Below are 27,898 nucleotides of genomic sequence, written 5' to 3'. Positions count from 1 at the left end.
TAGTATTTTAAAAGAAAGAACAATGCAAATGTCTAATCACAGAGCACTTCAGTTACCTTGATATCTTTAAGGTTTGGTTCGGTCATGTCTGATAATCAAGGTTTTGGGTCAAACTATTTCATCTGTAACTGAAATGAAGTATACCTTGAAGATTTTGTCTTGGAACATTAGTAGTACAACACGTAACATTAATATAGATATGAATAGGTTCTATACATTGGCCAGTACAGATTTTACACGATGGAATTGTAACATCATTCCAACTCATTGTTAATATAACCAAGTAAATCACAGATCACTAGTGATCTAGGAAAAAGGCCAATTCATTAGAGCAACTGAGCACATGAATTAGTGTTGTTAGATTTGAACAGATACACATTGTGTTATTCTTGTTGCACCTCAGCTTTAAATGATCGATTTAATCTCAGTATCTTCTTAGCCAGGTCGCGAATATCTTCCCTGCTGGATTCAACCGAGATTCTTGAAAGTTGTTTAACACCTCTGCTGGTTACAAAATCCCTGGTATTGTCCTCTGAATAGTAGTAGCAACATTAGAACACATTGTAATACAATAAGTAAATAACCTCAATATAAATAAGTCCAGTTTTCAGTTCCCATTTACAGTTTTTGTTTTATTGGGTCTCAGTTTTCATTCAGACCCAATATATATGCATAATCTTTATATATAAAAAATGAGTGTACCATTTTGTGCTAAATGACATAGAGCAAGCTCAATGTGACGCCTAGTTGATATCGAAGCTATATTGGCGTTTGCAAGCAACCACGAAAGGACACCATCATCCATTAGAAGAGAACGACCTTTCTTGTGTCCTGCAGAAATTAAAACATCCAAAGGTTGGGTTTAAAACAGAAAAATCATTAAAGTCATATAAAAAGAATTTCTCAAGGTGCATTTTGAAACCTTGAGTTATTGCCCGAGATTCACATTTAGCGAAATTTGCGATTCCCCTTGCAACTTGGGCGATGACATCATTATTTCCGGACCTAACCATGCCTAAAAGTGCTCTAATGCCTCCTTGTTCGGTAAGCACCAAATGTAACTTTTCTGTTATTGTAAATAGTAAGAAAATTAAAAGCTGCATTAATATTCAAAATAAGAGTGTTCTCACAGGTTAGACACTTTCCATTATGACTACTAGGAAACCAACTTACACATTGGCTGGCCAAACTGAAGAATAATAAGTTAGTATACAATAATGATCGTAAATTTTAAATAAGATGACATAGAATGTGGTATGCTTTCAAAATAGTCTATGGGTGACTTTCAACTTTTTTTTACCTGTTTTTCATTATTTTGACTTGAAGTTTGGGCTAAAACACAACCTCCCCAATTATAAGTAAATGGGTGGAAGATGTCGCCTCTACCACTGTTTAGTTCATTATGGATGTGTCCCTTTATGTGATTAATATAAAGCAATGATTTCAGCTACAATCGTATAATTTAAATATAGCAAACAAAACTAGTATTTACCATGTCTCAAAACTTACCGTTTCCGCATAAATTTGCAATAGCTCCTGCTACCATCCTGAGAGTTTGGGGATCTTCTGTCTTAGATGCTGTATGTGCCAGTAAAGCGGCACCTCCTTTACCCATTATTAAGGCTTGATTCAGTTCTACGCAAAAACATTTTGTTCATTCAGAAAACTGTGAGGATGTAACATGCTAACATGGATGATAACACTATACAGAAAAGTCTATCTGTAGTAATAATCTTTTAGAAAATGCATAAAAACTAATAAAATATTTTATTTGCAAATTAGATAAAAAATAAATAAATAAATAAAACTAACTAATTTACAAGGCAGGCACACATATAAAGAGGTTACAAATTTAGGAATGCAGGAATACCATTCATAGCTAGATTTGCAATGGCTCCAGAAGCAACCCTAAGTAGAGTTGTATTCTGGGAAGTTCGCAATAGGATGAGTAGTGCATCTAGACCCCCTTCTTGTACAATTTTCTCCTGATTGGTATCTGCCAAACATTATATTTCAAAAAGGCTTACATTAATAAACATCAACCTGTACTGCACATTACACAATGTGTGATTATGAAACCCTCCTAAACAGAAAGTGGTCACAACACCTACCTTCAGCAGCAAGGTTTGCCACCACTTTCACAGCGTGTGTTTGAACGTCTAAATCAGCAGATTGCATTAGCGTCAAAATCTTTTGAAGACCAACTGTAGAAAGCAGAAAAGTTCTAGTTAATTGATCCTAATAATAAATCTGGGGCCTCAACCTTTCGGGGTTACATGGATGTGGTTTCAAAAGTTATGTGATATCGGGCTGTAAGAGAGTGTCTGGATGTGCATCTGCCGATTAAAGGTCTTTCGTTGATACGCAAAATTATAGTTTTATATAGTTTTGTATAATAAATGTCAAAATAATAAGTCTAGGGGTGCTAAGTGTAAATGTTCAAGTAGTTGTGGTTGTTATAGCTGTTGGAGAAGTCAAAATCAGTCAAAGAGGAGGTTACCAACAATCTCTGTGTAAATTCTGAAATTGCTAATGAAATCATTTAGTTTTGAGATAAATAATTCTTCTTCTTACAAATTCTCTCTACCATTCGTTTAGGGTTAAATGAGGTTTGGTAAGGTAATTGTCTTTTTCCGTTGGAAAATTGGTTTTGTTCAACAACCTTTAGAATGATTATTCAGGCCCAGAATAATCATATAATCAGTATCAGAGCATGGGTAAGGCCCGAAGTACTGCTCAACTAACATATTCGAGGGGTGTGTCTGTAACTCAAGTTTTCGTTGCAATTTGGCACTTCTGACATTTCAGGTAGGACCGACCCTATCAGATTCACTTTACCCAAACACTAGAAAACTGATTATTTGCGACTTCAAAGTGCAAAAACTTAATTTAACTTGGTAAAAAGCATATCCAAACACCTCCTTTAAACTATAAAAGGATATGGTTTACACTTTACAGAATCTTTCTATGCTTTTAACTAAGCAGAAAACCATTATTGCTGACTAACCAACTTTAACTAGTATTCTCTCTCTCTCTCTCTTGAAAGATATCAGAATTAGTTACTACAGATTCAGAATATACAGTCGATTAGTAGAAAAATACTTGCCTTCTTCGCATATCTTAGCTATAGTAGTTCTCTGAAAGGAATTTGACTCCCTTGATCTGTTTGAATTATGTAGTCCCAAAGGGGAGCCATTTTTTGATCCTCGTCCGATATTTTCTTTCATGGATGGTCTCTTATCCTACGAAAACTTTAAAAATGAAATCTTCGGCATATTTGACATGATAAATATCAGTTATTTAGTTGATTTCCTTTTTGTATAATACCTCAAAGTCGTCCTCGCTTTCAGGTACAGCATAATTTATGTTACTTAGCTCTTTCTCAACAGCCTTTCTTCGTTTTTCCTCAAGTGAAAGCACTTCTCTTACTGCTTGAAGTTCATCACTTAATCTAGCCTGCATTGCATATTCATCATTTAAATTTTGAAATGCATTAAGTGAAAAGGTGTCATGAGTAAACTATTCAAGTTACCTTATCTGCTGATAATTTCCTATGTTCAGTTTTCACTGATTGAAGGTCACCTAGAGTTACTTCATGCAGCCGAGAAACTTTTTGTAGTTCCATTTTAAGAGCAGCAATCTCATTTTGTCCTTCAATCTGAAGCAGATTAAATTAAGATGAAAAATAGAAATTACTTCAACAATTTAAGATATACATTATGCCAAATTTCTTAGAAAGATACAAAGAGATAGTTTATCATTCCTTATGTTTAATAAGTAGATCACTATCATAAGGTCACTTCATAATGAATCTCAAGATAGATAATATATGTTAGAGGCTTTAAATGTTCGGAAAAAAATGATACCAAATAACAGAACAAACAAAATGCCATTTTATTCATCGTTAGAGTGCAAGAGTCATCCTTGTAAACCCCCCTTTTCGATCTGAGACATGCAGAGCAAAGAGGGGTCCAGGCTCGAATTCAACCCCGTGTCCCTTGTTTGCAGTTTACACACATGACCTCCTTCACCATGGCCGTTGGACCATATGGCAGTGGCCCCACAGGGTGGGTTATCCTTTTTGTCTTCTTTTATAAACAATTTGTTATATTACTTATAATAACTTTAAAAGTGTATTTTTAACAAATGGAAATGTGAAGAATTTGTAACATAATCAGTTATGCAAAAGTGATCATCCCCTGGATAATCAGATAATCCTAATAAATAATCAGTTTTTCCAATGCACTAAAACTTACTTGCAGAGAAGTCTGGCGACTAGTTGAAGCCTCCTTTAATGACTTAACGTGTTCTTCTAAACCAACACAACGGGAATGCCCGTTCTCCACTTGTCTTACCAACTCCGTAACCTTTTGCTCATACATCTGAGTAGTTTCTGCAAGTGCCTTCTGGTACTTGGCACGTTCAAGTTGGTGTTGCTATTAAAAAAAAAGGGTATAGTTAACTTTTCATCTTCTGAGAACATACACAGGAAAAAAAAAATCCCATACTAAATAAATTCAGTTGTTAACCTCCATTGACTTTTGATGATCAGTTAGTAGATTTTTCATTAAATGCAACTGTTCTTCAACACTGCTCGCCCGTTCTCGCTCCACTTCTAAATGTGACATTAACTCGCTGATTTTCTTCTCATACATTTGGGTTGTATCTGCGAGTACCTTTTGGTATGTCGATGTTTCAACCTGGTTTTGCTACAAGAGAATAGTGTAACTATTTGCGTTCATATTGTTGCCTTAACTAATGTAGAAATTACAAATCTGTATCAATGTATATATCAACTGGTTTATAGTATCTAAGTTTGAAAAACTAAAAAACACCTTGTTTTGTTCTAGACAGAGTTCCAGACGTGCAATCTTATCATGCATCAAATTGTTCTCATTCTTCTGAAAATCTAATTCCTTTATAAAATCTTTATTTTCTGATTCCAGATTGTCCTTCTCCTTCTCCAGCAACTGCAAGTCAATGTCAAATTTTTAGAATTCTGATAGATAGAAAGTCAGAATTGCAACTCAACGTATATTGAACATAGCCAACATTTTGATTACCTCACAATTCTTTAAGCTTCTTTCTAGACGCTCAATCTCTTTAGAAACAGTATCATTATGATCTTTCTGGGAATTCAACTCCTTAAGAAGATCTTTTAGTTTTGATTCCAATTGAGATTTATCCTTCTCCAGAAGCTGAGTCAAAGTGTGAAACAAGCAGAAGAGTCTAAGGATATCAAAGGCTGACTTGTAGAGGGAGATTTAATTTGAGGAAGACTGGTTAAAAGGATAAAAAATAAAGAAAGTAATGTACCTCACACCTTGCGATTAAAGACTTTTCTGTTTCCTTGAAGCTACTTTGACACTTTTTAAGATCATTCTCTAATTTTAAAGTGTTGTCTGCTCTAGATTTTTGTTGCCTATCTACCTCCTCCGTAAGTATATCAATTTGATTCTCGAGTTTGTGGCACAAGCTCTCATAATCAAACTCTTCTTTCAGCTTTACCAAATTTACTACTTTCATGGCCTGATCAAGCAGAATAATAAAATTTAAAAGGAGAATATTAATAATTAAAGTATAGAGGAGCAGAAATATGAACTAAAATACTTCAATTTGTATACATACACGTGTGTGTGCATTTGGAAGACATGAAATAACATAATAGTAGAGGTGAGTGAAGGCAACATGACGTCTAGGCTGGGCGGCTTGGGAATCGTGTCCAAATAGGTTAGGTTGAATTGGATAATTTTTAGGATGGATTGAAACAGGTCAGGTCGGCGATAGACACTTCCTTTGTTATTTTAATAAAGCATATGATAACAAAACCAATATCATTACCATAATAATATAAATTTTGAGTAAAAAAACTTAGAAGGTCGTATACTTGCATGATTATATTTAAAGTTTAGTTAAATTTCAACCCGTTTGGCCTATTTGGCTTGTTCACCATTAACTGAATTTATGTACTTGAACCAAATCACAGCCCAAACTGACCAAATGTGTCAGAAATGTACAGCTTTCACAAAGCAATTTGATAAGCAGAAATGTAATCCGTTTCCAAAAAAAAGGAAGCAGAAATGTAATACCACTTGGAAATCCAACTAACCCGTTGTCCAAACATTACGGTGCTTGCGGTTTCTGTATGATGCCGAGAGGATGGGCCGATTGTTACTATTAGAGAGGTCCTAGCAGAGCCTGCTCAGTTACATGAATTCAGTAGCAAGAATTAATTACACAAGAAAAATGAAAACACACTTATACTAAGTATAAGGCAAACCACCATTGGGCAAAGTTTGGATCTCAATTCTCATCATTAAAGATTAAATGGTACATTAGATACTAACACAACTGATATTCACAATATAATCTATCTTAGCAAGTGAAATAGAATCTGGGCAGATTACCTCCAAATGAGTCACGAAGCAGTCTCGTTAGCTTAGAATCTCTAGTGGGTATATGAGGGCTATTTTCAGCCAATGCATTTATACATTTCCCAAGCGAGCTTAAAGAGAGATTGATAAATTTTGTCTCTTCAACCAAGTGACCTTCACTTCCTGCAGTATGGATAACCATAGTATAAGTTTCAAAGCAGCTAATATGAAAAGGCATGCTTAAAAAATGTGATTGTTGTATTGATAGAATCTAACTGACCTACATGTATCTCAACTTAAAATCAATCAGAATAATATAGTTCTTTGATTGCAGGTTTTTAAATGTAGCTAGCCTACATTGATATGGTGCTAACTATCATAGAGGGAAGGAGGAAATAGAACAAAATATACATGTGGGATTAGAGCAATTAACTCTTCTGATCGTCATATGGTAAAATCTACATTATACTGAAAAGTAACCAAGTTTAAAAAAACATACAAGACCAAAGACCTAAAATATTGACCAAGCAGACAATTTATGACCTTTCCATCATCATACTCGGTAATTTGTTGCAAAATAATCATTGATTTTGCATAAAAATTAGTTTTGCAAGAGAATGAGCTATACAAATGGTGGGAAAGTGAAAACAAATTGTCCAACAAGCTTGCGATTGTTACTCATAAAAAAAAGCCACACATTTTTGTGAAGTGTAGTATTCATTTTGCTTCTTTTCTCAGAACCATGGTTCTACAAGCTAATCACTCTTTTGGATTCTGAATATGCTTCTAGTATATGAGCTCTTATGCAACATACCAGATTTGTCTAGACGCTCAGATCCTGCAAGATCAACAATAAGTAACTTGCTCTTTCGAATAGTCGGTATCACATGACCACCAACTAACACACTTCTATCATCAGAAGATATGTTGTTTTCTTTATCATTAGCACTTCTTCTAAAAGATACCTGCAGAATAACCATTTGTGGGTTAATAAGTAGATACCAAAAGTTCTAGTTTCTCACTAAAATGTACCATCAGAATTGCATGGCTGCGAGAAGATTCAGTGTTCATCTTTGTGTTTGCTGCATGACGATTTGCTTCTCCAATTTGCAGTAAACCCAAGAAGTGGTCCATGTTTTGCACTTTAACAACCGCTGCGCCAGGTACTGCCACTTCCCCATTTTTGGGATCCTCAACAATTGGAATGTTTACTTTTTCTGGTGCAAGTAAATCTTGAACAGATTCCATATAGATCTGTTACAACAACCGGAGCATGTATCAACTTTTCGAAACAGCATATGCAATATAACGACTCTAGGGTAGCGGTTCATAAATTTGTATATTGTATACTTGGTTTAACAATTTACCTCTTAACAGAATGTTCTTGTAAAAAGTTACTACTTGCTGTATGGTCTTGATTATATAATAAATGCAAGTCTTACTCTAACAACCTATAGAAAGTTACTCTTCCATAGTCTCGCATTCAAACCGTGAAGACTCAATGATTTTGAAACCAAAAGTATCCATACAGCCCTTGAGCTTTAGCTCATGTGGTACCTGAGGTGACTTCCCAACCATAAGGTTGTGGGTTCAAGTCCCATGGTGGAAAAACTTGTAAATATTGTGTAGATTAATTATGTGTGGATGTAGTATTAACTTATCTTTTAAAAAAAAAACAGTATGCATACAGGACCATCTCATCATCAGTGAATAAATAATCGCATTAAATGGTCATTCTTAGGGACAAACATTGAGCTTCTTAAAATAAGCAATAACATAGAAGATTAAATTTTAATAATACCTGCAGATAGGAGATTTCCACACTATCACTTGCTAGAGATGCACTAGAAATAATGTCCTCCAAAGCCCTAACCATAATTCCTCGCTGAGATGCATCATTCTTCCCCAAATTCCCAAGTGTATAAGTTTTGCCAGTTCCTGTTTGACCATAAGCCATAATTGTTCCATTATACCCATTCAACACACCCTGCATATCAAATCAAGAACTTGAATGATTACATAAAAATTATTTCACCTGTGCAATTGTCAAACTGTGAAATATGATTCAGTTTAAGAAAAGTAAGCAAATCTCACTTACCTCAACTACAGGTTTTGCTACAGCCTCATAGACACGCATTTGGGAAGCAGATTCTGTAAATACTTCATCAAACCTGTAAGCCTCAGAACTCCAATTATTTTTCTTCAACTTCAGCCTCCTAAGCTGCACGAGGGAAGGTAATCATATATAATTTCAACTTATAAACAGAATGCTCTTTGCACAAACCATGGACCATACATAGTGAAATGAGATGTTACACAATACATACAATTCAGATCAGAATGTGGGATATGGTATACAATATAGAAAATTAGTTGAAATTCTTGAGAATTTAATATAATGGTTACCTCAGGTTGTAGTTCAACACAGTCAAAATAATCAGCATCTGAACTTAGGTCCTCTGTGTTTTTAGGTCGCAGTCTAACCGCAACTCTCACTCTTCCAGATTCTGTGGCAAAAACAAAATTTAAAACATCCAAAAGTGTTATTACACATCACAAGTCCTAGGAAATACTCATAATTCATTTAGCAAACAACTTTAAGCCACACACGAAATGTTTTTCAGTATTGTTAAAAACTGGAAAAAAAAATGGGTAAAGAAGGGCACCATTTCCCCAAAACCACATTGGATCCCCATCATCCCACCCCTTAAGAAATGTGATGACGGTAAAATATCTTCACTTAATACTCACATGATTTGAGCATCCTTAAAGATCGAACCCGCATCTCTCAACTTCACATGTGGGCCCAAGTTGCATTGGTAGTGGGCACCACTCCATCTATTGATGGATTGGTCAATATTGTCAAAACTTGCTAGCAGATTATTTATCTTTCTTTCCATTGAACAGAAATGCAATGATGTAAAAGTACACCCGAAAAGCAATTCGCAAAAAGAATATAGATAACTTTTCAACGAGACATTGTTCATTATGAGACATAATAAACCCCAAAAGGTAACTACTCGTAACTTTGTTATAAAATCCTGTTAGTGCATAATACTTTGTTCTTCACTCATTAAAGGAAACTAACTCATGGTTGACCTGAAAAGTCAAACTGCAACTCTCTTTGTCAAATTAGTTACCTATTTCCCTAGAGCATAAAAGTTTCCAAAAAATCATTCTACATTTACATACACATTACTTGATTAAATTTTTTAGATATTATGTTTCTTTTTTAGTAACTTTTGTCATGATGTTACCCTTTTTATAACTAAAAAAAAATCCAATCACTAACTTTTATTTTTGTCAAAAACATAAAAAGTTCCTCTAATTAGGAAAATGTTATATATAGATACAAATTGTAGTAAAACAAATTAAACAAGTCCTCAAAATAAAATTTCTATCAGTGAAATAAATACATTATGAGTATCTTACAGTTACACATTATCCACAAAATGCACACACAACTAAGCACGAAAACGACATCGTTTCGGATAAATATACAGATCGATAATAAAAATAAAATAAAAATCAACCTGCATCATCATCACTCTGACGAGTGAATGAACGAGAATTCGGCGTAACGGAGCGTCTAGAGCCGGAAGACGACGGCGTTTTAGACCGTACGGAAACACCGCCACCGCCGGAAACATTTCTACCGGCAGGCGGTGGCGTAACGTGCCTATTGTTCAACATTTTGGTACCGGAAGCCATTAATTGTTGTTCTTCACAATCTGTAACCTAGAGAGAGAAACTATAAATCAATATATATATATATATATATATTTATATATAGATATAGATATAGAAATGAATGTGTACATGCATAGCTGTTGAGATATAGAGAGAGAAAGTAGAGGCCGGCACGATAGGAACAGTGTGCATAAGCATTAAACAAATGAATTATATTATAGTTGTGACTGTGAAAGGTAGAGAGAGAAAGTAAGGTACGTTGAAACTCCGGCCGGCGAGAGGGACGGCGGTGCGTGTGTGTGAGAGAGAGTGTGTGTTCCCGCCTTCCATTGTTTTGTGGTCAATTTTTTTTGTTTGTTTTCTGTATAAATTGTTTGGAAGATGACATTACATACTTTTGACATTTTTGCAAGGTAAATGTTTTTTACTAACAAAATTGTGCAGTTATTTTTCCTGTTATTTGTTTTAAAATTTATTAAAAATGCACAAATTTTTTTTTTTTAAATATATATAGTTAAACTTATTGTTAACTTTCATTTATCATATATTTCTAATCATTTTAACTTTATGTTTTTTTCAATAGCTAGTAACAACGTTAAAGAACATGGTGAGACTCTTTCAATTCCACCTTTTCTTAAAAGGTTTAACGGATTTTTTAGCAAATGATAATGTCACCAACAACATGCATAGTTACCTTTTTAATAGTTTGTAAATATTTTAGAGAGAAAAAAGAAACACAAATCTGTCACTCCAATATGTGATTTAATAGTTTGTAAATATTTTAGAGAAAAAAAAGAAACACAAATCTGTCACTCCAATATGTGATTTATGAGTAAAAGCAAGAATGCGTCAACTAATTGTACTGATATCATTTACATTGTAACAATATGCTTTTGAGTCGACTAGTAATTTTTTTAGAAAGTTACTTCTAAGTACATTATATATGCTTTTGTCGATAAAGATTTTGCATGTCTATGATTTTATAATAGTAATTAAAACAAGTTTTGTAAAGTATTTACCTAAACCAGTTGTAAATAAATACGAGTATGAAAGTTTGACTTCGAGAGGTTTAGACTATGGTTATTCAACTGATTTTCACGGATAGTTGTTACCAAAATCTCTTGGAAAAGTACAACGAAAAATAAAGAGACTCTATGCTTACATCCTTTTTGTATAATGTTTATGCCCATATGTATATTAGTATTTTCTTCCTCGTTAAACAAGCGTTATCTAGTTTTCTTTTATCCATACAAACATGCTAACACTTGCATATCACTTGTATTTTTGCTACAACGCCTACACACTTTGCCGGATGATTCATCCCACCTTTCACGTATTCCGACTCTAGTAGAATTGACTGTTGTCATCATTCTAGTTTAGAAAAAAATTTTAAAAAATCATTTTAGTTTATGTTTTTCGTTCTTTTACTTTCTTTTATTCCTATTCCTATTTTCTTATGAAAAACTAAGCAAATACGAACATAAAAAATGTTAGATGTTAAAGGTCATGTGATTCATTGTACGTGGAAATTATATAAGACAATAATGTGATTGTGAGGACATGTGATGGTGAGAGTCTACCTTCTACCCACATGGCTGGGTTGTGAGCCACCCTCTTTAATTTGTAGCCTTTGGCCATTTCCAACTATAGTCTATGTCTCTAGTATAAAGAGAAAAAGTGTGTCCATTTTTTTTTTCTTAGAAAATTTTCATCAAAGTGTTAAGTTTGACTCTTGGGTTCTTATCTCAAAAATATTTTCCATTAAAAAAGGGTTGGAGGTCCAGAAAATCTCTAGTTAAAATTGCCTCTAACAAGTCTGAATCGAAACTCACTTTAAAAATTAAAAAAAAAAAAAAAACCATCCTGAACCATTATTCTTAAAACCATATTCTATATCTAGTTTATGTCTTGTCACTTCACATCTATATATATATATATATAAGGCTATCAGAAAGCGCTCACGTGGCGCTCTCTAAGCCCGCCACCTCAGCTTTTTCTTACGTGACATCACGAGAACGATTCAAGTGACAAATCATCAGCCACGTAGGCAACTTATCCGATGATGTGGAGCGTCTACTTAAACATGTATATAAGCTAGTAAATCATCTTTTAATAAAAAAACTAAAGGCATGGATTGAATCCATGACCTTTAGGTTACCATGGCATCACATTTGCCAATTGAACCACAATGACTTTTGTTTCAAATTTAGAAAACCACATTACTTAAATGTGCATGATATTAATTACCCATCAATTGCTATTCTAGAAAGAAAATAAATAGATTTATGTTTTCTTTGCCATCTATTATTATTATTTATTATTCTTATTATTAGTGTTATTTTATAATTATTATTATTATTAGAATACTATTATTATTATTATTTGAACAGCGATATTATGATTATTTAACAAGCGATATTATGATTATTGTTGTTAAATATATAATGAAAGATTAAAAGATTATTGCTATTATTAAGAATATTATCAATGGATAATTGTGTTATCAATGGGTTTAAAGATTAAAATTTATTAGCTTCTTAACTCATGTATTTTTATTTAAGTATTTATTTATCGTGGGCTACATGAGTCATGGTCACTCAATAATGCTTATATATTGTTATTAACATTGATGTGATCAATACAATTGTTATATGTGAAATTAACTTTTTGTTGTGATAATGATCGATATTTGATGTGTGAAAATCTAGTTAAATTAAAATCCTTAAAAATACTCCGAATCAAATACCACACACAATCGGGCAGTGGACCCGTCCGTATGTAATATAGATTAAAGCAAGTAAAGGTTCGTTCCACGGAGACTACAAAGAGCTAGCGAGTTTTAAGTAGTTAAAAAGATTTTGGTTTTTTTTAAAGACACCACGTCATCTTGATTTTTATATTAAAAAGTTAGTTGATTGAAAGAGTTAAAAATTCCTAAGAATTTATCGAAAAGAAAATTGTCTTATATCAAATAGGATGAGAGAATCATCCACTTTCGAGTCCGTGATACACTAACTCCGGTTGCATTTAAATTAAGACACGATCCAAATATGTTGACAAGATAACCTAAACTCGAACAAAGAAACTCACTTGGTGGCCGACAAGCTTATAACTCTATTCAAACCCATTAACTAACTAGTTCAATCCTAGAAAATTGGCACCACCAACGTTTAATAAGATTTACCCCAATTAATTAATTTGTTTTGGTTAAGTATTAACAATTATGTCTACTTGAAATTAATGTGACACCATCAACTATTAACTCCAATTAACAAATCGTTTCCTATAATTACTATGTCGTTTACTATCACTCCATGAACTAGCACCAATTACTCATAGACAAATAATTGAAATCAAACTTATATACTTCCGACACAATCGACAAAGCATGTAAAAATCACCAACAAGCACAATAGTATAGATCAAGAAAACGATTCATTAAGATCACAACATAACGGTAATAAAATCGACTTGGATTAAAAATATGCAACCATAGTCAATGTATCACTTCATCTCAGTGGATGACGAATTATTTAACTACTCATAATCATAAACATAGCACAAAGAGTAAAAGTATAAGAGAACATATTGTATCAATGTGTAGAAAACAAGTAGAAGCTAAGAAAATCGATAACCGAATGCCTTGAAGCTCACGAACAACCCTTAGACCTTGATGGACGAAAAAGCTGCTGAGTATTGCCCCAAAGAACCCTAAAATCGACTGGAGGTGATTGTATATCGAATGGGAGGGTTTTGGTCTTGTATTTACAGTGAAAAATCAAAAACCCTTCTGCCGACCTCGTTTATGCGCCGCATATAGTGGTTGTGCGCCGCACAAACTCCTTCTTTCCAAATTTCAAACTTTCCTTGCCCCAATATGCGCCGCACAGGTATTTTTGCCAAATTCCCTGACCAAAATTATGTCTTTCTGTGCGCCGCACACCACTTCCATGCGCCGCACAAGCTCGAAACTTGTATTTTTCAACTCGTCTTCACTCGTACTTGTCCAAGAATCATCCTAATGCATCTTTTAACCTTCCAAATGCCATTTCTAACCAATGTACCTGTTCTAAGCCTGCAATCACTAACAATACCATCAAAGCTTCGAATATACATACAATTTGCACATTATTAAGCTTAAAACGACTTATAAACGATATGGGAATATACATATATATATGGACATATCAATATTCCACCAAATTTTTACAATAATATGACTATACTCTAAGTAATATATAAATATTGTTAAACTATAAAGATTGAAAATCATTGGGTTTAAAGTTGCATATACCCCACCTAAATTTATTTATTTTTCATACAATTAATCACCGACTTAAGGTAATAGTTCTATTTACAATTAATTTCTGTCATTTAAGGATGTCATCCTTTATCTCTGTTATTTGAATTGTCATGGGATTGAGATTACTTGAACATCACTACTGTTCTCCTGTTGTTGATGTGTTATCATATCCTTAAGATTATGGTTCTATGAGTTGTACATATAGAAAATGGAAGATGATGATGATGAAATGCGTATGGGTAATTGGGTATGGATTTGAAAAAAGAAAACAATGAAGACCGAATGATCACAACTAAACACCAATCTTTTTATTACTTTCCTTATTTCACCCCTATTTAAATCTATATTCTATTTGTTTGATCTTTCTTAATACTTTAGCACCATATGTCATCAAATATTTCCTGTATTTGATTTATAAAGAAACTATTGTTTACAAAATTTGATCAATATATAATACTCCAAAGTAGAGATATAGGTAGATGACGATCGTCCGATTTCAGGCTAATTTAATGGCTTTTTGTGATGATTGTAGGTAATCAGCTTTATTTACGATTCGTCGTCATCTTAGGGTAATATTGTTGTTATTATTATTTTTATTAGTAATCATATTAATGTATCTCGGTTTTATTGTTATCGTATTAATATATTATTATCAAGGATTTCCAAATCAATGGGTTTAGAGATCAATGCTATTATTATATTATAATTCTTTTAATTATGAATTTAATATTTGTTATTAGAATTATCGCCAAGAATATTAAAATCATTAGATTTGCAAACTTGAAATTCGTTGATTTAGTTTTATAATAAATTTATCTGCTTGATCACTCAAAGTTTGCACATATATTATTACAAACTGTGATACTAGAAACATTGAAAATCTCCACTAGGTCTTAGAAGTATTATCACTCACAATTTATACTAATGTGTGTCTACATTATTTCTTTTATAATCGGCTGAGACTGTGTTTTCAAGACAACAAGATGTGCTAGTAATTGTCAAGAGGTATAACAATGTCCATTGAAAGCCAATGAAAATATAGATGGTGGGATTATATATAGTAGCTTGTGCCGGTGGCCACTTTTGTGAACAATGTTGGCAATACGAATGGTTTTTTAGTAAGATTATTCTTATTGCATTTCATTTACGATGAACTATATAAGAAAACAGAATAGCCCGGTGCAACGCACGGGTATCACCTAGTTTCTTTAATAAAACAAATAAATTATAATAAAAAACAGTTTCAAATAAATGTTTTTTTTTCCATCTATCTATATATTTATAGTTTTAAACATAAAGATGTGTTATAAAGTACCCACTAGAGATGGGCTTATTGGCAACCCAAAACGTAGTAATTGAAAACATGCGTACTTTTGTACTACTTGTATTACTGTTAAAACTATGATTAGTTTTACTAAGGATTGACGGATTTATTATTATATATATGAACAACTAGGTTATACCCGTTTGTTGGACGGAGTTTAAAAATTATTATATGCAAAAAGATAAATTTTCATTATGAGAAGTTGTGCTTGGTGCACAAACTCAACCTGTCTACTTACTGGTTTCATCAAAAGTGGAATTAGTTAAATAGTTCAAATTCTTAAATGATCGGAGTATATTAAACCAAGGAATAGATTTGATCTTCTTTTTAAATACTATAGAATTTTTATTTTTCTATTTTTGCAAAGCAAAGTTAAATACTATGATAAACGAAATACCTAAGAGTAGCTAATGTTAACACATCCAAGAAATAGACTCCTAACAGGACTACAAAAGGGGTTGCGGGCTGCTCTTTATATGGATTAAAACCCCAATGTGTCTACCAACAGCCCATTAGTCATAGTCGGTTGGGCCAAACTTTTAGATTTGATTTCGTCCGCTTAAGCTTTCAATTTGGAATTTCTCCCAAATTTGAGTTTTTGCCTATATTTTATGGGAAAATAATCACCCTTTACCTGTCTTTAAGTACTACCATGTTAAAAAAAATTATAAATTAAATCTTTGAAGTTGATAAACATACATCTTATTGATTTTCAAGGTTTTCTAACTAGACAAGCAAATCAACATGCTACCTCTAAGATTTTACATTGTTAGATATTCATCCTTTGAAATGGAGCATACGTAGAGCATGATACTCCAATTTTAATAGTTAATTAAAGCCAAAACCCAATAAAACCAAATACCCATTAAATATTAAGGAACTATTAACTAATACGAGAAACAGATTAGTCGCTATAATGTATAGTACAAACCATATAACATACGTTTCCACAAGGAGTTTGGCTAGCATGTGGTCCATATATAGTGATGTTGGGTCATTTCAAATAGTTTACTGATAGTATTTGGTTCCATAGTCATGTTGTAGTCTCATGTATATTAAGATGGTGATGTTTTGAAGGTTGTATGGCTAATCCTTTTTACCAAGAGATTACCAAATGACTACCGTAACATGTAATTAATTTAGGGCTAATTAATTAAAAAGTATTTCAATTTAGACATTTTTGTTTTTATGGGGCTGCAACAAAAAAAAGTTCTATTTAAAGATATGAAAACGGTTAAAATCACTATTGTAAGGCTATGAACATTATTTACTAACGTGTCCAAATTAGTTTATACTCGTATATAACATCAAACCCAACAAATAGAATCTCGAAATACCATCCCCTTTTTCAAACAAAATTCCTTCAAATATGTCTTGTTACAAAAGTCAAATACTTTTCTCAGTTTCTGTTAAAATTAAAATAGTTAGATATATGATCGATTCAAATTTGCCACTTCTTTATATTTGCTTCTACCATATGAGCATCTAGCCACAGCCAACAACCATTCCAACACCACCGTTGCTGACGTCAAAAATTTCACCAGATATGAAATGAAGTTACCAAAATTTAACCAATGGTTTCATTCCAAATCACTAGATCTACAAAACCCATCAACCAATTTCACAAACACACACACAAGTACACAACTATCAGGAATCACCACCACGCACCTTAGATTTCTCCGCCTCTCCGACAGGGTGGTGGGCCTGGTGGCTGCGCTACCCCGTGATACCAGATCTAATATTGGCTTCCTCATAGCTGATTAGGTTTCCATTAAGAACTTCTTTGGGTGAGAAACAAATAAGATTAATTGATTAATTAAAAGTGTGAGATTCGGGGATTATGGTTTGTGGTCGGAAATAGTAGCGGTGTTTATGGTGGTTGGAAATTGTCTCATGAGATTTTATCCTTGATTTGTCTTTGGGTTTTGTTTGATGTAAACAAGGGAAAAAAGATGGTAGCTTTCGTTTGAACTTTGAAATCATGAACGGAAATTTAAAGATAAATGAGATGTAATATCCATGTGATAATAACTGAGTTTAAAAAAAAAAGAGCTTCAAAAATATTTTCAACCGGCCCCACAAAAGTGATTTTAACCGTTTTCAAACCCTTAAATCAAAGGTTTTTTTATTGGAACCCTACTTTCCAAACAATTAACCCATTAATTTAATACATGTTTCTATTTTTTTTTTTTGCATAAGTCAGTACAATATCCGTAGGTTCAAGTTGGTTCAAATTGGCTATGTAAATCATGAGACAAGTATGAGTAATGGTAATGCTAATAACAAGACAACTGGTAATTTGTAACTTTTATCATTTGCAATTTGAACATCGATGTTTATGGTTGGATGATACTATGTTTTCTTTATTCATAAATTATTATTACCTAAGTTGCAATTTGTTATCACCATCTGGTGCTGTTATTACCATCCGTCACCAACACCATCATCGCCGACACATCACGTGGGCATCTATAATTCCATATAGTATCATACGGTATATAAGTATTAACAATAGCTTGGCTGCTATATAGGCCAAAGCGGGCGACCTCGACTTATAAGATCTATTTCTTTAGGGCCCGAATTTCTAAACTTCTATATATAAATATATAATCAAGTAAGCCAATTAGACACGTGAAAAACTCACTAATCTTTTAAAAATCTATATACCTTGGCCCATAAAAGAAAAACTTATCAACACATCTTTTGTCAATTAAAAAAAATAGTAATATATTATCACTGTTTCTTGGCATTTGAAAAAGAATACTTTCCCACTCTTTCTCTCTTGAAAGCAAGCAACAATACAACAAAAATCTATCAATGATGAAGTCAATTAATTAACACTATGAGTATCTCAACCATACTTTTTGGTATCCAAACTAAAAAGTGTGGGCCCCCATGTCTATAATGGTATATATGATAGAGTAAAAAACGGGTTCCCTGTCATTAATAATCTGGTCGGGTTACCAATATCATAGTTGGGATACCAGACGCCTTAATTAAAAGTTACATAGGATTGAAAGTTTATTATTGTTATGGTATTTAAATTATAATTTATGTTTGTATCAGTTAAACTTTAGATTTTAAATAACATTAACTATATCTATTGATATAATATTTATCGTTATTTTTAAACCGTCAAAATAATTTAATTTGTTGTGGCCATTTTACGAGCCTTTTTTTCTCGGCTCATCCAATAATTTAATTTGTTGTGGCTATTTTACGAGCCCTTTTTTCTCGGCTCATGCTAGGTCCATAAAGCGTTGGAGACGACTTTAATATATACACATATATTACATACACTTGATTATATACGCAAATATCTAAGTTTATGTACATAGGGCGTTGCTAAAGGTGAAGACATATTAAGAGTACGAGAGATTTTGCATCATTTACAAATGTCTTCCGCCCCATGCAATAGCTAGGTCCCAATATACAGGAGGATGATGGAAGCAAATCTTGAAACAAAAAATATAAACTTAGTAACTCAGTGAAGTTAATCAGATAGAGTATTCGACTAATCAAAAAGTATGTACTAATGTACTTGCATGAATACCATGTTGGGGAAATTCGAGATAACAAACAAAATAACCAGATATAATCAATCTTTGAAGGCACGTGATCGTTTTCAGATTGAATCAATTTGGCGGTTCACCCAAACTATTCAATCGGGTACAATCAAAGATTAAGAATTTTTTGTGTGGATGTGTTTGAGAGAAAAAGAACCAGAAAAAGAAAAAGAGAAGAAAAGAATCAAATGATCAGATAATCCTGTTACGGGATGTTTAATTAGGCCCAATAACTGCCTTTTAGGCAGTTAATTATCATGTTTCGAATTTGGCAAATTTAGTCCCTCGAATTCCGTAAATAAAATTTTCGGAAAGAGTTTTACCATAACAATTCAATGGAAATACCCCAGCCAGGGGCTCTGCCCCTTGGACCCCGCCAGAGGCTGCCCCCCTTGGACCCCGCTCCCAGGGGGCTGCCCCCGGACCCCCGTACCTTAGGGGCTTCTCCCCTAAGGTCATAATAAATTCAAATAGGCGTGCACTCCGTACCTTCAATCCTATATGATGTATTATTATGACGTTATCGATCAAACAAGTTAACCCCAATTACATAAAAATATCCTAACATACCATGATCTCATTATATGATCGATGACATCCCGCCAATAACGGACATTTGGGAGATAGTTATGGGCATTTAAACTTGCAAAATACCCAAATGCCAAGAATAATTAGACATAATTTGGATCTCCTATCTCTGGATGAGAATGCGTATGAAACTATGGAAGATCAGAGTTAAAACAACTATCAACCTCAAACAAAAACTAGCACCCGATGAAAAAAAGAAAGAAAGTAGCTTTTGTACAAGCCATGCATTAATATATCCTACTTAATACCCCAGACAAATATTATTCCCTTAACCATAGTTGCTTTCACCAAATACAGTTTTTATGTTTCTATAAGAAAGAACTTTTTATTTGAAAAAGACAGTGCTAAAGTTGATATTTCCCCCCTACGATCGGGGTGTTGTAACTCTACTTAGAGTAGGAAAATGAAATAGTCATCAAGCAAAGGAAGTTGAGGAGCATTTAATATTTACAGCTTGTTATTTTTAGTATTTTTCTCTCATTCATAATATGGCTTTTATCATTTCATTTAACTATATATGTTTGTTAAATTGATGTTTTTTATTTTTATTTTTCAATTTGAATCATAGTCTTCAACATGAGAATTGTTTAACCAGATGAAGACTTTAGTTTAAAAATTAAGACTTTAAATATTTAAGTTAGAGTTTAGCTTTTGTTTTCATGGCTTTTTTCCATTACTCGATGGACTTCCACATCTAGAAAAAATTAACTAGTTAAATGATTTGAAATAAAAAATTAAAGGAAAATGTTAAAGGAAGTCCTTAGGGCTTCACTTAACGTGCATAAAATGTTGTACATTTTCATATTAAATGTTGGCCCCTGAATTTTATGGTAAGTGTACAACTAATTAATGAACCTGAACGAAAGCCCTTAATGATTTGTTTAACAAAACCCAAAATTAAAAAAAAAAAATGTCGCTTTAATAGATAAAAGCCAAATTATGAAAAAGATAAGTATTGAAATAACAGTCTGTAAATATTAAATGCTTACAAAACTTCATTTGTTGATGACCACATTCTTTTCCCTCCTCCAAGTAAAGTTACAACACCTTTATCCTAAGAAAAAATATCAGCTTTATCACCCTCCATTTCAAAGAAAGAATTCTTTTTTATAGAAACATAAAAACTGCATTTATAATGAAAGCGAGATGGATAAGGCAATAATCTGTGACTGAGGTAGATCTACCTAACTAATTAGCTGGAATCTATTAATACACAACCTGTACAAAAGCTAAACTCTTAACTTTTTGCATTAGGTGCCGGTGTGTTTCAGACGTTGCTGGTTGTTACAGCTCTGTATGTCCAAATCTTCATACACGTCCTGCCTCAACAAGAGTTAGGAAAGACATATTACATCTCGTTATCATTGGCTTTTGGGTATTTTGCAAGCTGTTTTGCAGCCCACGACTATTTCTTTGGGCTCCGTGATTCATTTAAGTATATTATTTTGGATTAGTTGAGTACTCGATCTCTATCCAAAGTTACTAAGCTTTGGATTAGTCCTATAGCTTGCGACTTACTTCATGGGGTGGAAGACGTTTGGAAATATTATCACAATCTCTCTTCTTCATGAATATGCCTCCACATGTAGCCACCTTATATGTCATGGTGTGCCCCCACGTGATGACAGAGTATTGGTGATTTTTTTTACACATTCGAGTCCCAAGTCGAACCGACTCGGAACAAGTCCGCCAATAAAACACGAGTCAGGTCCGAGTCAAATGCATTTGCGAGTCTCTGACCTAGTCGATACTTTTTAGGGTTAAAATGACTCGACTCACGAATCAATTAACAATGTTGTCGTAGCTTTGTACGTGGTTTGATATCATATATAATAACCTGATATCTTTTTTAAAATAAAAAATGTTAATCAGATGATTAAAAAGATATTAATAAAATGAATTCGTTAATAAAAATTTTAAGTTTTTTTTTCTAATAAATGAATTCGTTAACTTTTTGATAAGCTATATTAATTTTATGTATAGTAATTCTAACATATCACACACATATAACCTAAGCATAAACATGGTGTCAAGTATATTTACAAAAGTGAATAGGATGGCAGTGATCTGCAACAAGAATATAAGGAAAAAGATCAAAAGTCAACGAACAACAAATTAATGTTAAAAACTAACACTATAGGCTTTCAAACTTACCAAAACAATATAACGTTGAGGCTCACCACAATGTTTTTACAGTGTTACATAAAATAGTGATATATCTTTGTATATCTGATATCTCTATCTAAAATAGTGTTACATAAACTGATTAGATATTTTTTAGAAACTAAAGTAGAGACGAAAATTGTGAAATTCTTACCGAACTTTATGTCCATCGATGTAAAGTTCGTTTGGCTTAAATGTATTAAAGTAAATGAGGTATGTAATTTGTTTAAATATGTCACACAAGCATACAAACAATTACAAAAAGAAAGTAAACAGTATATAGTTTTTGTGAACTTGATCATATAACATCTTAGTAATATAAAAGTGATTACAAAGTTAGCAATTGCGAAACAAATTATATATAAACGTGATTGTACTTCAATTTCTTCATAACTATGCACAAAATACTCATTTCTATTGATGGTAGGTTAAGTTTCATAATGCATTTTACGTGAAACATTTTTATAGTGTTTAATTATCAAACCTGGTTGTACTTGTGAAGAAAGATTTTGGCCTTTTGAGATTAGTGAAGGAAAAAATTTGACGCCTAATTGTTTTGGAAAAAGAATGGTTAAAGTTTGATATCTAAATTAAGAGCAATGAAATAGAAATGAGTCATGACTCAAAAATTACAAAGATAATCCATGTTGTACATATTATTGATACTGTACCAATTATTAATTCCAATAAACCTATGTGTTGTTTTTATAGAAAAAATATTTACTTTAGTTGTTGTATAGGTTTTTTTATTTTTGTAACAAGTCTGACAATAAAAGAAAAAAAAAAAAACGATTATTAAAATAGGTGACTACGTTAATAAGTTAAATCAATTTTTTTATAGAGGAAAAAATAATGTATAAGCTATTATATTTTACTCCCGGCCTGTTCTATGAAAGCAACTCGTAAAAAAAGAAGCTTCAATTATATAAAACAAAAATATTGACAAGACCAAAAACATGGCTGTAGAGTTTGATTGTTTTTTTAACCATAAAATGACTAAATGGATTAATTGACTGAATGATTAATTAATGTATATACATATTAAGTCAATATAGTTATTTTCTTTATTAAGTAAAAAACAAACAATTTTTTTGGTTAAGTTTTTTGTCAATACGTACAAACATTAAGTTATAAACAAACGAACCTATGTCTCTAAACTCCGTATAAAGAGAAAAAGTGTGTGCGCATATACTTTTTCTTTGAAATATTATATTTCATCTTTCAGTGACTTTCAGTAGCGATGTCGCTGCTGAAAGTCTGGTCAAAAAGTCAAACGTGCGTATGGTATACAAGAGCGTGTTAGACGTGACAGTCACTTTCAGCAGCGATGCCGTTGCTGATCATTGTTAAAAGTGTCTGATCAAAAGCTAACTAGTCCCTGGTCGGGGTACATGAGCCATTCTTAAGTTTATGTCTTGCCACTTCACATTTCTTTAACAAACAAATAAATTATAATTAAAACAGATAGTTTCAAAAGGGATTTTTTATTCCATTTATTTCTATATTAAAGTTTTAAACATAGAGATGTGTTACGTACCCGCTAGGAATGAGCTTATTGGCAAACCCAAAACGTAATAATTGAAAACATGCGTATTTTTGTACTACTCGTATATATTACTTTAAAAATTAAAACTATGATGATTAGTTTTACTAATGATTGACGGATTAATTGTTATTATACACATTCCTTGGACGAAATTTGGACGGAGTTTAGAAGTTTTTATACACAAAAACGTCCCTTGGACGGAGTTTAGAAGTTATTATACACAAAAAAGTAAGGTTTAATTGTAAAATCCGCCTCTGTGATTTGTCAGTTTTGCAGTTTTTCATTCGTCTGGTAACTTTTTAGCCAAAATCATACCTTTGGTTTGCACTTCATCCGTATTTCTCTTAGGTCCCCTCACATGCAAGTCACATAAAAGACATTTTTGTTAGTTCACTCCACTTTTTTCCCGATTTTTTAAAATCACCGATGTGATTTGTTATTTCTGCAATATTACTTTGTGGGAAGTTACGATTGGTGGACAAACTCAACCTGTCTACGTTTCATCAAAAGTTAAATTAGTTAAGATAGTTCAAATTCTTAAATAATGGGAGTATATTAGACCAAGGAATAATTTTGATCTTCTTTTTAAATACTATAGAATTTTTATTTTGATTTATTTTCAAAGCAAAGTAAACTTTAATACACGAAATACCTAAAAGTAGTTAATTTTATCACCATCCAATACCAAATGGATTGAAATAAGCTTAACTTTACACGTTTATAACTTTCTTATTTGAATTAAAACCCCAATATATCTAGTTATCTACCAATAGCCCATTAGCGATAGTCGGTTGGGCCAAACTTTAAGATTTGATTTCGTCCGCTTAAGCTTTCAATTTGGAATTCCTCCCAAATTTGAGTTTTTGCCCATCTTTTATATGCATTTGAATGTAAAATGGGCGAAATGTGGCCTCCCAGTAATTGTGTGCGTTATATATTAGCCGTCAAATTTAATTTTTTTAAAAGATGAATTTGGCTGGAAAATTCGTGTCGTTATCTTAACCGGGTCCGCGTTTTCAAAATTTTTAGCCATTGATAAAGTGCTCTATAAATAAAGAGTCTTGAAAAGACATCAAATAAACAAATAATTCCCTCGTACTCTCCATCCAAAAGAACACGTTTTTAATGTATTATCATTACTTCCATTCTGCGTCATTTTGTGGATTTGATTTTTTCCACATGAGGAAGTCAATGAGGGAAGTTTTTTGATTATGAAAGTTGAAAATTTACAATGCCATATTTAAAAATTACTCTAATAAAATAAACCTTTCGCTCCACAATAATGTAAGTTGTTTAGGCAAAGAAATGTTTTTCAAACAACACATGTGTTACTTAGATCATTAGAGCTGAAACTAGGGTGTAAACAATACTAAATACTTCGCAAGCTATCAGAAAAAAACTCGCAAATTATTTGAAATCGACTCGTTCTTAGTCGAGCCGAGTTTAATCGAGTCGAGCTTGAAATTGCCGAGTTTATTGGAGTTAATTGATTTAAAAACTTAGTTAAATACTTAATCGAGTCGAGCTTGAAAATGTCGATCGATAAGGCGAGCTCGAGCTTGAAAATAAAGGCTCAGCTCGGGCGAGCTCGAGTAGAGCTTCGAGTTTTATAATCGAGTCGAGCTCGAGCTTGACACTGTATCGGCTTGACTCAGCTTGATTACACCCCTAGCTAGCTGAAACCTGTACACTTAGATGTATAAAAACGTAAAAATTAAATGACAAAGTCAAAAATATTTAATTATTTGCATAAGCCAGTCCTTGCAGCTTCTTCCAACTCCGCCATGGAAGGTTGGTGTTAGACCTAAATGAGTGTAGTGTTATGCGTATATAGAGCAAATCAAGATGTCTTACTAATTCTCAAGTTTTGTGTAACTAATCAAGAAAATCAACATGCTACCTCTAAGTTTTACATTGTTGATATTCATTCTTTGTGATGAGCATTCGTAGAGCATGATACTCCAATTTTGATAGTTGAAGCCAAACATCCGTTGGGTAGTTTATATAATCTCGAAGTTGACTTAAAAACACATCAAAGTTCGCCATTCTACTGTTTTACATAGTGCAAGCTAGACATTATAAAGCCAGAAGTTAAGCAAGCCACAACTATACAACAGGGACACAAGGAGTACTACTAGAGTCTAAAACTATATATATCAGTGGCATGACTTCAAAGAAAGTTTCAAGCAAACCAATTAAATCCAGTACAAATCCCGGCCCGAACTCTAATGTTAACATCATTCATAAGCCGCCTAATGACTCTATCCTCTCATTAATCCATTCCTCTCATCATTTGGAGGATGCTCTCTACCGTCCCAGAAATTCCAGCTAGAGTTGCCACAACTATCAATATCAAACTTGCATATTTCTGGCATCAAATTTAACATGTAAAATAAAAATGCTTCAATTAGTTGTAAAAAAAATGATACAACCTATCAATTAAGACAAAGACATACTAAATATTTTTTTGAATGTAAATGAAGTGTGCATGTGGTGCTGTAAAGAGACTAGGCTAGCTTGCTCGCAAAGTTTCTAAGCCATAATCAAGGGAAATGAGTATCTTGGTTTTTATAAAGTGGGTTTAATTAAGGTCTTAATTACAATCCGTAAAACAGATGCATGTAGACAGTGACGATAATAGGGCAGGAAAGATCGATCGAGGGAATGTTGAAGATACCTTTCTGGGAGTAACCAGGTTACCTCCGATCTTCAAAAAGCAGACGGATGGAATTATGTATGCCTGGAAACCAAAGTATGTATTATTAGTTTAGCGTAGTGCAAAAGGAAATTAGGAATTAGTTTGCTAAGTTTTGGCCCGGCCTCAAGGGTGTTTTTAACTGGGCCTAGTTTTTAACTGGCTCCCAAAACTTTATTTCATTGTTTTTGTTTGAGGCCCAAAAGTTTTGCTCTGTTTGTATACTAAGATTACTTGTATAGTTGTACAAGACTATAAAGGTTGAATAATACGAGCAAATAGGAAGTAATTTTGTTTTCATCCGCATTATATGGTAAACTACTTAAATATCAATAACAATTCTAAATGCTTATTAGCTTATGTGATTACTTTTTATGATCACCCTTGGCATCTCCATTATTTATTAAGAAAATATATTGTAAATAGCAATAGTTAAGCTGATGGTTGATTCAGTTAATCAAAATTTATATGGGATAATGACCTGTGAGTGGAGCTAACTAAGCTAAAATGTCTATGTAATGTAAACCATCTTTAAAGTCGTCTATACAATGCAACAAAAAACGTATTTGTGTCTATGTGTTGTATGTAACCGGCTAATCTATAGATTACCGGTCATCAAAAAGATTAAAACAAGGTTTATTTCATATAAAATGAGAAAAAAAAACTCAACTACTTGCTGCAAATTGTTCTACATCATATCTATATCTCTGGTAAAGTGTCATCATCGATTCATCCATTCACACAAAATATATATCTTCCGTTAAAAAAATATAATACTCTAGTATTCCATTCATCATTCCATTCTCATTAAATCAGAGATATATATATATATATATGTACACACACATATATCAGAATGACAATAAAGGTGAGAGATGAGAGTGAGGTGGTGGTGCAAGCGATTATCGATAGTAGTGGTGGTGCCTCGTGAAGAGACAAAACAATTTGCTGTTGTTGCTTCTTGTTTTATAAACCTCGCAGCCGCCAACAAAAATTGTCGCTGGAGTTACGGTGGGGGAGATCTATAGGTGTGTATGTATAGATCTATATGTATATAAATCTGAATATGTATATAGATCTATATATATATTAATAGGAATATGTATAGGCCTATGGCCAGAACTTTTAGTTTAGCATTTGGCGTGAGAGAGTGAATGGCATCTATTGCAGATGACCGCAGGCTCAGATTGTTCTGAAGGGACGCAAAAACAGGTGGGACAAAAGTACAATTTCTTGGAAAACAGCACACATGATGTGCAGATCTTTTGGCTTTTATGTCCATCCCAGACATGATGCAGGAGCTTCTGATTGCCACAAAAACAGCTGCTGCAAATGGTATTTTTGATTTTCGTAGTAACTTTCCGATTCATCTTCAAGATCAGAATTCACGAAATGACCAAAATTAAATGAGGCGCAGCAAGTAGTTGAGTTTTTTTTTTCATTTTATATGAAATAAATCATGTTTTAACCTTTTGATGACCGGTAACTTATAGATTAGTCGATTACATACATCACATATACACAAATACGATTTTTGTTGCATTGCATAGACGGTTTTAAAGATGGTTACATTACATAGACATTTTGGCTTAGTTAGCTACACTCAGAGGTCATTATCCCAATTTATATATAATGGAACATGATAT

The 27,898-nt window shown here is 32.9% G+C and overlaps 1 protein-coding gene across 2 annotated transcripts; it reads right to left on the bottom strand.

The window, feature by feature from the left end:
* Positions 1–171: 171 nt before the first annotated feature.
* On the bottom strand, positions 172–10,408 carry LOC122602713 (kinesin-like protein KIN-UC). 2 transcript variants are annotated; one of them, XM_043775305.1, is made up of 23 exons: positions 10,323–10,408; positions 9,908–10,112; positions 8,781–8,881; positions 8,473–8,595; positions 8,176–8,361; positions 7,407–7,628; positions 7,189–7,339; positions 6,408–6,557; positions 6,110–6,198; positions 5,317–5,529; positions 5,064–5,198; positions 4,836–4,970; positions 4,530–4,709; positions 4,257–4,436; positions 3,533–3,658; positions 3,328–3,456; positions 3,107–3,242; positions 2,112–2,204; positions 1,871–1,996; positions 1,510–1,635; positions 923–1,066; positions 703–831; positions 172–532 (listed from the first exon to the last, which is right to left on the bottom strand). In XM_043775305.1, the coding sequence occupies exons 1-23, from the start codon at positions 10,392–10,394 to the stop codon at positions 384–386; spliced, it is 3,300 nt and encodes a 1,099-aa protein (XP_043631240.1). In that variant the 5' UTR covers positions 10,395–10,408; the 3' UTR covers positions 172–383. The 2 variants fall into 2 exon arrangements, with proteins under 2 accessions (XP_043631240.1, XP_043631245.1); XM_043775310.1 differs by having other exon boundaries at positions 10,194–10,381.
* Positions 10,409–27,898: the final 17,490 nt, after the last annotated feature.

The sequence above is a fragment of the Erigeron canadensis genome, chromosome 1 (genome assembly GCF_010389155.1).
Source record: "Erigeron canadensis isolate Cc75 chromosome 1, C_canadensis_v1, whole genome shotgun sequence".
NCBI lineage: Eukaryota > Viridiplantae > Streptophyta > Magnoliopsida > Asterales > Asteraceae > Erigeron > Erigeron canadensis.
The sequence above is the reverse complement of the archived record's forward strand: the minus strand, read 5'-3'. Positions and strand labels throughout refer to the sequence as shown.